Genomic DNA, 15520 nt, shown 5'->3' with positions numbered 1-15520 from the left:
CCCTCCCCCGGGTGCCGGGCGGGGCCATCCGGGGCTGCCCGCCGAGAAGCCTAGGTGGTGGGGGGCCGGGCCCTCAGCTATGGCGAGCGAGCCCCGCAGAGGGGCAGAGACAGCCTCCACTCAGCCCCTCCGGCCGCTGGGGACCTACGGGTCAGTCAGTGAGCCGGCGCCTCCACAAGGGCGAAATCTGAGACACGTGGTTTCTAAGGCCCCTTACGTGTATGGAAGAATTTATGGTTCGGGACGCAGAAGAAACCGTGCAGCAGCGCGGGAGGGCAGAAAAAGCCAGAGTTGGGGCACCAAGTCCGGTCCGGCTGTTTCCGCGTCCCTCCTGGACCCAATGCTGTGGCCCTTTTTCTGACACTCTGAAGGGTTCAGTATCTTTCGATTGGGTGCATGAGGTAGAAGTTAATAAACACATTCCGGAAGACCCTGGGATCCGAAGGCCACACGGCGAGTTCCTGCATTCGGCCCGGGGTCACCACCGAGACCAGTTATATCTCATGTTCAGAAGCCGGGCCTTTAGCGACTTCCATACATCCCAGGGTGTGTTTGAGCGGCTCTGATGGGTGCGTGGAAACTGGGCGCCCGGGACGCAAGCCCATTCCCTCCAGAGTTGTCCTTCCCCGCTCGGCGTCACTGTCACCCCTAGCAACCCTCCCGCGACGGAGACCCGTCCCTTTAAGGGGAGCCTGAGCCCCGGCGGTCTTCGTTTCGCGCGCCCGCCCGCGGCGCCGGCGGAGCGAACATGGCCCAGGTTGCGCGGGTGCTGTGGCCGGTCCCGCACGCTCTGGCCTGGAGGCTGGGCGGTCGCCTCCAGTCGGCACTCCCCGCGCAGAGCCGGGCCGGCTTCGCAGGAGCGGCAGGAGGCCCGGGTCCCGCTGCTACCGCCCGCAAGGGGAGCCCGCGGCTGCTGGGGGCGGCGGCGCTGGCCCTGGGGGGCGTCCTGGGGCTGTACCACACCGCGCGGTGGCACCTGCGCGCCCAGGACCTCCGCGCAGAGCGCTCTGCCGCGCAGGTAAGCCCGGGCCGGATCGAGCCGCGCGGGTGGGGGTGCTGGGGGGCAGCAACGAACTTCGGGACTTCTGGCGGGGTCAGGTATCGCCTCCTCCGTCCGTTCGTGACCTTGGGCGACTGACTTGGTTTTAAGTCTCTGAGCCCTTAGCGTCCTCATCTGTGAAATGGGGTCGCTACTAATGCCTGCTAACTAGAATTGTTGTCTTTGCCCTAAAGTCGTTTTCTAACGTGTTTTTAGACTTTTTAACGGAAAGCTTTGGAGATCACAAGAAAGGGAAAGAAAGCTTGCGGAGTTTATTATTTTCCATACTTTGTTGGTCATTTGTCATTTGGAAAGTAATAAACGTTCCCTAAACCCTTCCACTGCCTTCAGATCCTAAAGCTGTGTATTTATTAGTGTTAGTGTTGTTTTTAGGGAGCCGATGACCCTTAGATTCCAGGCCCCCGGAGACAGAGAGGGACAGGGAGGTGTCCCATAGCCGAGTGGTGGCCCAGCTGCCCTCGCAGTGCTCCATACACATCACCAACACAGCCTTTCTCTGCTGTGACACCCACCATCCGTCCAGAGATGCCCCTTTTCTGGACCCAGGGGAGCAGGATGGTGGGAGGGGAGTGGCCTTCTCTGTATCTCTCTGCCCACCCCCATTGGCCAGCTGCAGTTTCCCATCTGAATGGTGAGGAAGGTGGGCTGCCGCTGTGGCTTTCCAACCTGAATATGCAGCGGCAAAAGCTCACCGGGGGGCTGCGGAACATGCAGATCCAGGGCCGAAGCCCAGATACTACCCTCCCCACTTGGAGATCTGAGCTAGACCCCACCCTGACAAGTGCTGGGCTCCGCCCCCTCACCCAGAGTCCCTTGGGCTGAGGGAGTGGCGGTGGGTACTCCAAGTTGAAACAATTGCTCTGCATCTCGGGTGGCACACCTGGGAATGTCTGATGTCCCCTTGGGATAGGAGGGAGAGGAGAGGTATCTAATGTTGAACAGAGACCGGAAGATGCTTCCTCCCCATACTTCCTACCTGGGGGGTGGGGGTGGGGGCGCTGGATGGGCGCTTGAGGCTGGACTGCCCACTGCACGAGCCTGCTCCCCACCTCCCTGTGCCTCCCTTTCTCTCTGCCACCTACCCCGGTTCCTCCTGATGTTCCCTAGAAGTCATCCTAGAAGAATCCCTTGGGAAAAGTTTGCTTGGGAGTGGGGCCTGGGCGCCAGGCTTCAGAAGCCCCTCCTCCCTCTGCTCCCCACCCAGCTCTCCCTGTCCAGCCGCCTGCAGCTGACCCTGTACCAGTACAAAACGTGTCCCTTCTGCAGCAAGGTCCGCGCCTTCCTCGACTTCCATGCCCTGCCCTACCAGGTGGTGGAAGTGAACCCCGTGCGCAGGGCCGAGATCAAGTTCTCCTCCTACAGGAAGGTGCCCATCCTGCTGGCCCAGGAAGGAGAGAGCTTGGTGAGCCTCAGGGAGCGACCCCCCCATGTCCTGGGTTTTCCTGGAGTACCCCCGAGTTAGGCCCTGCTGTGCAGCTCTGGAAAAATGTGGGGTCTTTGGACCTTGCTGAGGATTATGAACCAGCTGGGCCAAAGGAGGCAGAGCATCACAGAACTCAACAGTGAGCTCTGAACTCAGGGTGGTCTGGGCTCAGGGTGAGGCTTTGTCACTCCCTGGTTGTGTGACTAAGGGCCACTTAGTCTCTCTGGGCTTGCTTGTTCATTAATCAAAGGAGGACGATACTCTTGGGTGGTAGGAAATGGTTGGCACAGTGCTTGGCTCCTAGCTTGTAGCTTCTAGAGTCCACCCTGCCCCCCACTGGCTGGGAGGCCGGACAGGCGAGTGGGGAGGTCCAAGATGTTAGGTCCTCCCCATACCCTCCTTCCCTTCAGTCACACTTGGGCCTCCCTTACCTAGGATGGGCCTCCCTGAGGATGGGGACTAGGTCCTTGGGGAGGAGAAAGCTCAGAGTGGACATCAGTTTGGGGGACGAACCCCCAGGGATGGATATAAACAATGCCAAGCTTCCCCCCGAACAGTTTCCTCGAATGCCTGGGGTTTGTTTTAAGAGGACCCTGGTGACCCTGCTGGTGGCCAGACAACCCCTACCCATGCCCCCAATTTAAACCAACCTCTCGTTCTTCAGCAACAACTGAACGATTCCTCGGTCATCATCAGCGCTCTCAAGACCTATCTGGTGTCGGGGTAAGGAGCCCCTCTGAGGCCCAGTCTGGGGTCACATTTCATCCCTTTCGTCTCCAGGGAGGCCTCACCTGGGTTCCTACAGGGGCGCAGGGTAGGGCTGCTGCCCGGGTTTCCAGAATGAGCCATGGGCTTTTTACTCTGAGATACCCCCTTCCTTTCCTCTGCACGTCTCCCTCCACCAGGGAAGTGCTTCTGGTGTTTGCCCCAAGTCCCTCGTGCTGCAGGACCTCCTGTGGCACCCACGAGAGGGTGGAAAGTTTTGCGGGTTGGTGCCGGTTCCATCCCGGAGCTGGGTCAGGCTGGGGTAGATACTCACCCTGAGGAGGTCACGGCTCAGCCCCCGCGGAGGAAGAACTACTTGGGATGAGACTCTGGATGTCGTCTCCCAAAGGCAGCCCCTGGAAGACATCATCACCTACTATCCACCCATGAAGGCCGTGAACGACCAGGGCAAGGAGGTGACCGAATTCTGCAACAAGTATTGGCTCATGCTAGATGAGAAGGAGGCCCAGCGAATGTATGGCGGGAAGGAGGCGAGGACGTAAGTGAGGCCGGCACAGGTCCCAGGAGGTGGCAAGGATGGGGCCTTCCCAGAGGGGACAGGCTGAGCGAGACACTGTAAGGGGGGAGCACTGTGGGAGACCAGGAGGGCTGGGGCCACGGCCAGGGCTGAGTCTCCTTAAGGACCTCCTGCTCAGGCCTCAGCTTCCCATCCGCACGCTGCGCGGTCTAGACAGTGTACCTGCTCCCGCGCCTCCCAGGCCCCAGGCTTCCTAAAAGCCCACCTGGCCTGCCCTCTGTCCCCACTTTGTCCACAGGGAGGAGATGAAGTGGCGGCAGTGGGCAGATGACTGGCTGGTGCACCTGATCTCCCCCAACGTGTACCGCACTCCTGCTGAGGCCCTGGCTTCCTTCGACTACATCGTCAGGGAGGGCAAGTTCGGGACAGTGGAGGGTGCTGTGGCCAAGTACATGGGTGCAGCTGCCATGTACCTCATCAGCAAGAGGCTTAAGAGCAGGTGATGATGGTGTGTGTGTGTGTGTGTGTGTGTGTGTGTGTGTGTGGCCTGCTGTCTCTCAGTCCCTAGTATAAACCCAGTCAGGACTCGAACTCAGAACTTCCAGTTGCCTCCACCACCCCAGGGGAAGCAGGACTGGCCTCAGAGTCCAGAGCTGGGTGCCTGCCTTCTGCCTTCTTCTGTTTCCTTCTCTGTGGCCGGGTCTCTTTCCTCCTCTGCCCACGGCCTCCCTGTCTGGGACAGATGATGACTGATTTTTGCAGGGGTGATGCCCCTCGGGGGAGCAGCCCTGCCCCCCCCTCCCCGCGAGCCTTGCTGCTGTCCCAACCTGGGCTGAGGTTTGGAATTCCCCTGATGGACGTCCCCCTTCCCCACCCAGGCACCACCTCCAGGATGACGTTCGTGAGGACCTCTATGAGGCTGCCAACAAGTGGGTGGCAGCCGTGGGCAAAGACCGGCCCTTCATGGGGGGCCAGCAGCCAAATCTGGCTGATCTGGTGAGTTTGGTGGTGGCAGGGGGTGCCCAGACCTGAGGGGCCTGTCTGGGCAGAGAAAGCCCGGATGTAGGCAATACCTCCATCTCAACAGCTCTCCCACTCCGGAGGCACCTGGCTCCCTGCAAGGAACTGTCTTGATTTACATAACTGACAGGTTCAGAGGAGGGATTGGCTTCAGGCCCAGCTTGATCAAGGGGCCCAAATGGTATTAGGTCTCAGCCTCTCCTGTTTCATCTCAACCCCTTGGGGTTGGCTTTAGCTTGAGGCAGGCCTGGGTCCAGCGCTCCAAGCTTGCACCCAGCAAAAGTCCCGGGACGGTGTCTTGTTGGTCTGGCTTCAATGCCAAGCCTTGAAGCCGTCCTTCAAGCCAAGGTGGAATATGTTGATTTCCAGGTCCGGGTCTTAGAGCTGGGGGGCGGGGGGGGGGGGGGTCCCCTCTCCTCAGCACATTTTCCCAAAGGAATCTCTGGAGGTGAGGGTTCTTGCCCAGATGTGGGGTGTGGGTGAAGGGCAGGCAAAATCTATAGAAATCCCACACGCTTCACTCAAAGCCCCAAGTGCAAAATTGGCTGTTTAGTGAGCGCTTTCAGAGAGGAGAGGTGACGGGCCCCAGGGCACACAACTGGTGGAGGACAGGGCAGGTCTGGACACCCCCTCTGTACCCACCCCCAGGCAGTATACGGCGTGCTGCGCGTGATGGAGGGCCTGGAGGCTTTTGACGACCTGATGCGTCACACCCACATCCAGCCCTGGTACCTGCGGGTAGAGAAAGCCATTGCTGAGGTCCCCCAGTGACCTGAGTGTCCCAGGAGGGGTGCGAGACAGCGGAAGACACCAGCTGCCAGGACCAGGACCATGGGGTCAGCACCTGGTGATGCTGTGCGCTGGGGGACAGGATCGTTCTGCATCTTGCCCCCCCACCCTCCCAGCCCCAACGTTCTAGCATTGGACACCTGCTGAGGCCGTGGGATGCTGGGGGACAAAACCCAGGTTTGATTTCTGTTCGTAGTCCCCCTGAGGGGCACCCCAGCCCCAAGGAGCCAGCCCACCCCTGCCTCCCGTCCTGGGCCTCCCTACTTTCAGCCATTCTCGGGGGCTCTCAGTGGCTGCTGTGTCCACACCTTGTGGGTGGGGATTGGGTCGGGCTCCTGCCCTGGACGGGAGAAGTGGGAATAGTCCGGTTCAGAGAGGATTTCATCCCTGGCTCCTCTTGGCTCCTGCCCTTCCCAAGTGCCCCCGAGACTCTGTGTCATGTTGGCAATAAAGAAGAGGTTTGCGCCTGTCGTGGAGATCTGTGGCGAAATGCTGCGTGGGAGGCTTCAGAAGGAGGCCGTGTCCAGCCCTGGGGGTAACTGCTATCTGTCCAGTGCCTTCTAGGTGTCAGGCCTGGAGTGAAGGACTTAGCAGGCTTTGTGTCACATAAACCCTGGCACGCCACCACAGGATAAGCAGCAGGGAGGCTTGAGGTGTCCCAGGGCACGGGTCCAGCTCTGCCCCTCGCTGACTGTGGGACTTGGGGCAGTGGCGCCCCTCCCTGAGCCTCAGTGTCCTCATCTGTCGAGTGAGCATAATGATAGTCTCCACCTCGAGGGGAGGTGGTGAGGGTTTGATGGGGAGGTGCAGGTCAAGTGTGGAGAAGGACACCGGGCTCAGAGCAGGGGCTGGACGGATCTCATCCTGCTCTACACATCAGGAGAGAAGGTTCCAAGAACACTGTCCCTTTCAGGGCCCTCTGAGGCAGGTGGGCACCCAGGCTTCAGTCCCAGGCCTGCGACTTCACAGGTAGAGGACTCTGGAACAAGGGGTCTAGAGGGAGAAGCCAGCTCTAGGAGCAATGGTCGGGGGGGGGGGGGGTGGTAAATGAGTGGTGCCCCCTTCTGAGCAGAGCACCCTGGTCGGGGGTCCCCATTCCCCTGGTTTCAGCAAATGAAGAGCACAGTGGCCTCCCCAGGCCAGACAGGTGGCTAGTGGGCAGAACTCTACTCCCTGGGCTCTCCCTGCGGGGGCAACTGGGCAACCCCTTCCCCCAGACCCCCTCAGGAGAGTTTTAAAATTTTATTTTCTTTATTAATTTTTTTTTTTAAACGTAAAAATAATTTGGGGCACGTGGGTGGCTCAGTCAGTTGAGCGTCCAGCTTCGGCTCAGGTCATGATCTCACTGTTCGTGAGTTCGAGCCCCGCGTCGGGCTCTGTGCTGACAGCTCGGAGCCTGGAGCCTGCTTCCGATTCTGTGTGTGTGTGTGTCTCTCTCTCTGCCCCTCCCCCACTTGCAATCTGTTTCTCTCTCTCTCTCTCTCTCTCTCTCAAAAATAAACATTTAAAAAAACATAAAAAGAATCCATGTGCCTTGTGATGGCAGACGTTGAAATAAGAGGCCTGAGGAGCATTCTGGAGGCAAAACAGCCTAACATTTGGAAGCAGTGGCCTCAGTCTCTCCTGCAGAGCTGGTCTGCTACCTGCTTGTTCTCGTTCCCATCACAGGCTTCTGTCCTTGTCAGCACATGTGACGCTGGCTTGTTGTTCACAGCTGCAGAGTGCTCGCTGCATGGATAAGCCATAGCCCGCTGGCCAGGCCAGCTCCCCTTCCTGTCTCCTGGGAGTGCCTCTCCTGTGGGAGGAAGGAGAGAAGCCAAGGCCGGAGGCCACATCAGTCTGTGGCATGAGGCCACCTCCAAGAGCCACCCTTGTGTCCAGAATACTGTTCCTCTGAATCAGTCAGGCCTTAAGTCCTCAAAGGCCTTTGCTCCAGGGACCCGGGCCTGCGGATCCCAGAGCCTCCCTCAGGCAGGATAGGAACTAGGCCAGCAGCGCTGTGGGTCCCCCAGGGAGGGCCTTCCCTGCATCCCTGTCCCTCTTCCCATCTCTTCACAGACAGCCTTTTCCTGCCACCCAGCTGTCCGTGACGCCGTGGCCAGGGGACGGTCTCACTGCCCACATCTCCACCCTATGCTCCCTGCCCCTTCTCTCCTGCTCAGCCCAGGGATTGTGTCCCCCAGTGCAGGCTTCCCCACTTGAGGCCTGGTCTGGCTAAGGAGGCTCAGGTACAGGCCAGGCCCCAGCTACCAGCTACCTTCTCCGTGTTTTCACAGATTCAGATATTTTCTTCTGTCTCTGCATTTCACAGAGGAGGATATGGTTGTGGCAGAACCGTGTGCTGGGGACAGGGACCTGGCTGGGGGCTTTTGCCCTGGGGCCGCTGCAGGCCGAAAGGCAGCCACCGGCACCCTCCACACCCTCCTCCACTGACTGGTCACCTTGATGAAAAGGCCAAGGACGATAGTAGCTAGACCTGTTCCCTGAGGCTGGGGAATGGCCAGTCAACCCAAGGCCACCGTGGGACACCAACTGAGCGTGCTTCTTCCCTTGAGTATCCTCCACCGCAGGTGACAACCCTGCCTCAGTTTTCCCAAATGCTCCTTGGCCAGCCCCTGGGTATATTTTCCCATAACCACCAGAGGGCAGTAGAGGATGCGAAACAGGGCCTCATGCTGCCACCTCGTGACCAGCTTCAGAATCGCATCTCTTGTCTGGCTGGTCTTTGTTATCCAGCGACTCTTGGCTCATCTATAAAATGCGTTGAGCAGGTAAGGGTCCGAAAATGGGCAGGCAGGAAAAGCCACACCTCTCGGAGGAAAGGGCCCCAAGCCAAGAACCTCTGCCCCATTTTGGTCAGGCTCAGATCAGGGCAGATGCCCTGTGGCCTTGATGACAGCAGAAGGCCTGAGGTGGGAACCTTGTCACTACCTGCTGTGACCTTGGACAAGCCCTCGGAGGTCAGTTAACCTTCGTGGGGTTGATGTGGTTGGAGATGGGAGCACTACACAGAGTCAGCGTGCACAGTTGACATGTGATGGGCGTTTTATGCAGCTGGTGGGGTCTGCTGGCCTCAGAACACTCTCTGTTCCCAACCGGGCTTTTAGGTCAAGAGCTCCAGGAAATAAGAAGAGTCGTGAGAACAGCGAGATCCTTCTGCCCTGGGAGTCAGGGAGGTCTCTGGGGAGGACAAGCCACAGCTGGGGCTTCAAGAGTCAGGAGGATTCCGGTTTGCTTTTTTTGTTTGTTAGACTGTTAAGTTTTAAAATTTCACTTTGATTATGCAAATGATGTTTATTGTACATAAATAGAACTTTCAGATAAGCAAAAAGTTGATACCAATTATTCATGGTCCCACCAACCTAGAGATACGAGCACTCAAAATTTTTTTGGAGTACAGCCTTCTAGATTATTTTTTATGTAGCCCACATATAGTGCGTGTGTGTGTGTGTGTGTGTGTCACACACACAGGTATAGATAAAATTTATATTTTATAAATAAATATCAGCTAAATGGGGCCTATTTTATGGCAAGGATTGTTTTGAGCACTTTACATACTTTACCCCATTTAAGCTTTGCTACCCCACGTTACAAATGAGGAAACTGAGCCATTAGAGAGGTTAGGTGACTGGCCCAGTGTCACACAGAGCTAGTGGGTGGCAGAGGTGGGATCTGAACCCAGGTCTGGCTCCAGAATCTGTAATCTTTTTAGGTACGTATGTATGCATATCTGTCCGTCTGTATGTATGTTAATGTTTATTTATTTTTTGAGAGAGACAGAGTGTAAGCCAGGGAGGGGCACAGAGAGAGGGAGACACAGAATCCGAAGCAGGCTCCAGGCTCCGAGCTGTCAGCACAGAGCCCGACAGGGGGCTTAAACCCATGGACCATGAGATCATGACCTGAGGCGAAGTTGGACACTTAACCAACTGAGCCACCTAGATGCCCCTCCTTTTTTTTTTTTAAGTTTATTTATTTTGAGGGGGAGAGAGCGAGTGTGAACAGGGGAGGAGCAGAGGGAGAGGGAGAGAGCATCCCAAGCAGGCTCCTCACTGCCAGTGCAGAGCTGCATGTGGGGCTTGAACTCATGAACTATGAGATCATGACCTGAGCCGAAACCTAGTCAGACACTTCACTGACAGAGCCACCCAAGTGCCTCCCCCCGAATCTGCGATTTTTTTTTTTTTTTTTTTTTTTTTTTTAAGAGAGAGGGCCCAAGTGAGCAAGGGGCAGAGAGAGAGGGAGAATCCCATGAGGGGCAGAGGGAGAGAGAAGCGAGGCTCACCTGAAGTGGGGATTGTGCACACCCAATGGGGAACTCAGACTCACAAACCGTGAGATCATGACCTGAGCCAGTCAGATGCTTAACCAACTGAGCCACCCAGGCGCCCCAGAATCTGTGATCTTAACACAGTGCCTTACTGCTCCTCTCTCTCTAGGTAAGTTTTTCCTTTTTTTTTTTTTTTTTTTTTTTCCAGTTTTTAACGTTTATTCATCTTTGAGAGCCAGAGAGAGAGCACTACTGGGCTGGGTGGTGGTGGGGGGGTGGGGGGGCCGAGAGAGAGGGAGACACAGAATCCAAAGCAGGCTGCAGGCTCTGAGCTGTCAGCACAGAGCCCGATGTGGGCTTGAACTCACTGACTGTGAGATCATGACCTGAGGTGAAGTGGGACGCTTAACCGACTGGGCCACCCAGGTGCCCCAAGTTTTTCCCTTTTTTAAAGTAAAAATTCAGATCGTGAACATATTCCGGATCAGTAATTGCTCTACAAGTCTGATGGCTGTGTAGTCCTCCACGGTAGCCACCTTCCGTGGGATGACTGTTCCCTAATTTACTTCACCAGTCGAACGGGAAGGATTTTGAGGGCTGAGGGGCAGAAGGGTGTAACGGGGAACAGGGTTTGCGGTGGGGGAGTGGCGTGGTGGATTGAGTAATGGCCCCCAAATGTGTCCAGGTCTTTGTCCCGGGAACCTGTGGCTGTTACCTCGTTGTGCTCAGGGGAATTTGTAGATGTGATTAAATTAGTGATTTTGAGATGAAGGGATTTTCCTGGATGGGGTCTCAGGATTCGGCCCTAAAGGTAACATGATCACAAATGTCCTTGTAAGAGGGAGGTGTGACTCCAGAAGAGAGGAGAAGGAAGCAGAGGCCAGCGGGGGCGGGGGGACATTCAAGAAAGCTCGACCAGCCAAGGGATGCTGAAGCCTCCAGAACCGGAAGGAGCCAAGAGGCGGACTCTCCTCGGGAGCCTCCAGAAGGAAGCAGCCCTGCGGGCACCTTGATTGCAGCACAGTGAAATAGAGATCGGACTTCCAAGCCTCTAGAACCGTGAGAGAACAGATGAAATGAATCTGTCATAACACACCACGCTTGTGGCACTTTGTAACAGCAGCTATGGGATACTAATACATAGGATAGAAGCCAGTGTGGCCTGGGAAGAGAATCGGCTACTGGGAGGAGCCTAGTGACCTCGGGCAAGTCCCTTGTCCCGTCAACTCTGTGAACTGAGAGGTGGGGCTGGGCTGTGTGGTGCGGAGGGGCGGAGCCACTGAGGGGTGGAGCCAGCCCCCTCGGTCTTCAGCATCTACATCTGCTGTGGGGAGATAACAGGTCGTGTTGATGGGCAAATGGTCAAAAGAGATGGCTCCTGGGTGGCCGCCCCAGTCAGCTTCGGTTCCAGGAAGCTCTGAGCAGGAGGCCCAGCTCAGTCTTGCCCCCCTGGGGAAACTGCGACAGGCCTCTGGCCCTCCCCCGGCCTCAATTTCCTCATTCTTCGTTCTCACCTGGCCTAGCCCATTGTGTCCCTCCTGCTGGCCCTTCCTAGCCAGCCCTGGCCAGCCAGTGTGACCAGACCTGGCTGGTCTGCTCCGGCCTCCTCATCAGCCCTGGAGGGCAGGGACCAAGGTTCACACCTGGGCAGCTGGGCCCAGCACACAGGTGCTCCCCTCTGCCTTCCCCTACATTCCAACCTGCTCAGACCAGTGAGATCTGGATGGGGGGCGGCCCGGCCAGGAGCCAAGGTTGAGAACATGGCTTCAGAGTGAATGAGCTGGTTTGAATCTCACTTCAACATATACTTACCCTTTGTATGAACCCGGACAAGTTCCTTCTCACTCTAAGCCGTCAGGAAGGTTCTGTGTCCATCTTGCTTGTGAGGAAACTGAGATTCAGGGAGGCATGAGATTTGCCCAAGATCATATTGCCAGGTGCTAGTATTTAAGCACAGGCTTGCCCAACGAGTTCCAGATTCTCTGTGGCCTCCAGGCTCAGGAGAATAACCAGGGACCGGGTGCCACCTGTCTGGAGTCCAGACAGAGTGCTCCTGGGTGAAAGTCCCCACGGGTGGGTCGCAGCATGGTCCCTGTCCCATGGGCCTCCTGGCGGGCAGCCTCAGCAGAGCCCAGGGGTCAGCTGACGTGCATTTGAGGCCCTGTCAGCTACTCACAGTGAGGCCTTGGGCAAGTCATTTTTCCTCCAGCCTTAGTTTCCTCATCTGTAGAATGGGGCCATGGTGGCAGAAACACCTCCTAAAACCACTGAGGGCTAAGTCCTGTGTGTGCAGTGCTCCAGCTGGTGCCCTCAGGATTAGAGATGGAAGGGTCTATCTAGCCTCAGGAGGGAGACAGGTAGAGGAATCACCAGGCCCTGCAGCACAAATTGCAACCCCCACCCCACCCCCAGGTTGGGTTTCTTCAGATGCCAGAGACCCCAGGCCTGCACGAGCCTCCCAACACTGGAGGCTAGAATGACAAGCGTTGAGGGGGTTACTTACCGTGTGTTTGGCTGGGGAAAGGGAGCTGTTTTTTAAGGACCAGTCTTGTCTTTTCCTGATCTCATTTCAACTTCTTTTTGTTATTATTATTATTTTTTAATGTTTATTTTTAAGAGAGAGAGGGAGAGGGAGAGAGAGAAAAGGAGACACAGACTCCGAAGCAGGCTCCAGGCTCCAAGCTGTCAGCACAGAACCCCACACAGGGTTCAAACTCAACAACCATGAGATCATGACCTGAGCCAAAGTTGGACGCTTAACCGACTGAGCCGCCCAGGCGCCCCTAATTTCAACTTCCTTTTTAAAAGAATTATCATTGGGGCACCTGAGTGGCTCAGTCGGTTAAGCATCCAACTCTTGGTTTCAGCTCAGGTCATGATCTCACGGTTCATGAGTTTGAGCCCCAAATTGGGCTCTGCATTGACAGTGCGGAGCCTGCTTGGGATTCTCTCTCTGCCCCTTGCTTGCTCTCTCTCTCTCTCTCAAGTAAATAAATAAATAAATATTTAAAACGATTATCATTGAGGGGCACCTGGGTGGCTCAGTCAGTTTAGCATCTGACTTGATTTTGGCTCAGGTCATGATTCCAGGGTCATTGGGATCAAGGCCTGAATCAGGCTCTGAGCTGAGCCCAGAACCTGCTTGAGATTCTCTCTCCCTCTCTGGCCCTCCCCCTGCTAGTGCACATACACCCACTCTCAAAAAATTTTTTAAATGAGTATTTTTAAAATTTGAGTATAGTTGACACAATGTTAAATTTCATCCCAATTTTATTTTTATAATTGATGTCTCACATTTTTTTAAACAATTTGCTTTCTTTTTTTTTCTTTTCTTTTTTTTTCGAGAGAGAGGGCACCAATGAGCAAGGGTGGAGAGAGAGAATCCCAAGGGAGTCAGAGAGAGAGAGAGAGAGAGAGAGAGAGAGAGAGAGAGAGAGAGAGAGAGAGAGAAGCAGGGCTCGTGTTCACCCGAAAGCGGGACTCAAGCTCACGGACGGTGAGATCATGACCCAAACCGAAGTCAGATGCTGAAGCAACTGAACCACCCAGGCGCCCAAGATTTGATTCTTAAGTAATCTCTACACCCAGCCTGGGGCTCAAACCCACAACCCTGAGCTCCAGAATCGCACACTCCATTGACTGAGCCAGCCAGGCCCGCCCCCCCCCCCCCCCCCCCCGTCCCTTTCCAGCTTTCTAACAGCCCTTCCAGGCAAGTCTTAATTCTTTTTATCTAACGGACAGACAGGCTCAGACAGGTGCTGTGACTCTCCCAAGGCCAACCTGGGCCACACTGGGGCAGGGATTTCCACTGTCCCGCTGTCAACCCATGAAAAGTCAGACAGGCTTTCTATATTTGTTCCCTATTGCTGCTGTAACAAATTAGCACAGACATAGTGACTTAACCAATATAAAAGTATTACCTTGCAGTTCTGGAGGTCAGAAGTCTGAAATGCGTCTCACTAGGCTAAAATCAAGCAGGGCCGTGTTCCTCCTGGAGACTCTTGGTGGCGAATCCATTCCTTGCCTCTTCCAACTCCCAGGGACCACCCACTTCCTTGACTCGTGGCCTTGACAACGACCTTGGGCCGAGTCCTTCCTGTGCCGTCTCCCTGACTCTCCCTGATCCCCCATTGAAGGACCCGTGTGATTACATGGGGCCCACCTGGATAATCCAGGATAATCTCTCTATTTTAAAGTCAGCTGATTAGCAACCTTGATTGCCCGGTGCAATGTAACCTAATTCACAGGTTGTGGGAATTAGGACAGGGACCTCTTTGGGAGGGGGCATAATTCTGCCTACGGCACTCGGGAACATTTGGTTGGGAGAGCAGGTTCCGGGTGAGGGGACCCACTTGCCAAGGCCTACTGGTCAGGAAATGGTTTATGCCCGTTACCCTGGCAATGAACAGCTGAAGCAGGTACCATATTAGTTTCCCAGCTGCTAACAAATCACCACAAACTTGGATGACCCCGAACAACAAAAATTCATTCTCTCATAGTTCAGGAGGCCCAGAGTTTGGGATCCAGCTGTTGGCAGGGTTGGGTCCTTCTGGACAGTCTGAGGGAGAAACTGCCTGCCACTCTCTTTGCCTTGGGTGGCCCCCTGCAATCCGTGGTATTTCTTGGCTTGTAGATGCATGCCCTGTGGTCACATGGCCTTTTACCTCTTTCTGGGCATGTCTGTCCAAATCCTCCTGTTCTATAAGGACACTACTCATTGGGCCTGGGGCTCACCATAATCCAGGTTTTGTTCTTTAATAAAAATTTTTTACTGTTTATTTTTGAGAGAGAGACAGAGTGTGAGCGGGGGAGGGGCAGAGAGAGAGGGACACAGAATTCGAAGCAGACTCCAGGCTCTGAGCTGTCAGCACAGATCCCCCACACGGGGCTCGAACCCACCAACTGTGAGATCATGACCCGAGCCGAAGTCGGATGCTTAACGACTGAGCCACCCAGACGCCCCCGCTGTAACCCACTTGATTACATCTGCAAAAGTCCTATTTCCAAATAAAGTGACATCCTGAGGTTCCCAGGGGACATGAATTTGGGGGGGATGCTATTCAACCCAGTACAAGTGGTATATACCAGTTTCAAAAATGGGCACACTTCCGTGCCTCCCTACAGCCTCTGAATGCCACAGCCCCCTGATGGAGTCCCCAAGCTGCTTCATACTGTCCCCTGCTGCCCTGACATACCTGGGGCCATCAGGGACAGAGTGTGGATTGTTATTTAATGAAAATGGTACCCGGCGCGGTCTTAAGTGCTGGAGATAATGCTACAAACGCATTCCGTGCCCCAGAGGGCCTCACCCTCTCCCGGGGAGACAGGCAGAAAGCAAATCGAGAACATCAGGCAGGGCCCCACAACGTCTCTGTGTGCCAGCTGGGTGGGAATGAGCGGTGAGGCTGGGGAGGGGCACCCAGGGCAGTGGATGATGGCACTGCAGCACCTGGAGGGGCTTCAGGGGCAGGGAGTGACCAGCTCTGCCCGAGACTCAGAGGAGGCCTGAGGAAGAAACATCAGGCTCAGGGGGCTCTGGTGACCTGTGCAGAGCACCCCCAATCCCATTTTAAAGAGTGCCTCCGAGAAGCCCGGAGAGGGTAGCTTTCTCATTTCCTCTGATGAGAAAGGTGGATTCTTTCTCTGACGTGCAGTTGCCCCCCCACCCCCCCACCCCTCGAGCCCCTATCAGAAAAAAATCACATGGCTCCGTCA

General features: G+C 55.7%; 1 protein-coding gene across 3 annotated transcripts; it reads left to right on the top strand.

Annotated features, from left to right (window-relative positions):
* Positions 1 to 713: 713 nt before the first annotated feature.
* Positions 714 to 6011, top strand: PTGES2 (prostaglandin E synthase 2). Of its 3 annotated transcripts, none has more exons than XM_086684130.1 (7): positions 714 to 1018; positions 2370 to 2462; positions 3148 to 3206; positions 3598 to 3747; positions 4025 to 4225; positions 4605 to 4722; positions 5395 to 6011. In XM_086684130.1, exons 1-7 carry the CDS (start codon positions 749 to 751, stop codon positions 5515 to 5517), a joined length of 1014 nt encoding a protein of 337 aa, XP_086540256.1. In that variant the 5' UTR covers positions 714 to 748; the 3' UTR covers positions 5518 to 6011. The 3 variants fall into 3 exon arrangements, with proteins under 3 accessions (XP_086540256.1, XP_086540257.1, XP_086540258.1); XM_086684132.1 differs by having other exon boundaries at positions 716 to 1018; positions 2265 to 2462; XM_086684131.1 differs by lacking the exon at positions 2370 to 2462.
* Positions 6012 to 15520: the final 9509 nt, after the last annotated feature.

This window comes from Puma concolor, chromosome D4 (assembly GCF_028749965.1).
Source record: "Puma concolor isolate L17-30 chromosome D4, mPumCon1.1.hap2, whole genome shotgun sequence".
Classification (NCBI taxonomy): domain Eukaryota; kingdom Metazoa; phylum Chordata; class Mammalia; order Carnivora; family Felidae; genus Puma; species Puma concolor.
The sequence above is the reverse complement of the archived record's forward strand: the minus strand, read 5'-3'. Positions and strand labels throughout refer to the sequence as shown.

Bases quoted from the DNA above. Each gene is read 5' to 3' on its own strand.
- PTGES2 (XM_086684132.1), top strand. From the start codon at position 749: ATGGCCCAGGTTGCGCGGGTGCTGTGGCCGGTCCCGCACGCTCTGGCC. The intron at 3,748-4,024 runs GTAAGTGAGGCC...CTTTGTCCACAG, and splicing joins GGCGGGAAGGAGGCGAGGAC to GGAGGAGATGAAGTGGCGGC. The intron at 4,723-5,394 runs GTGAGTTTGGTG...ACCCACCCCCAG, and splicing joins AGCCAAATCTGGCTGATCTG to GCAGTATACGGCGTGCTGCG.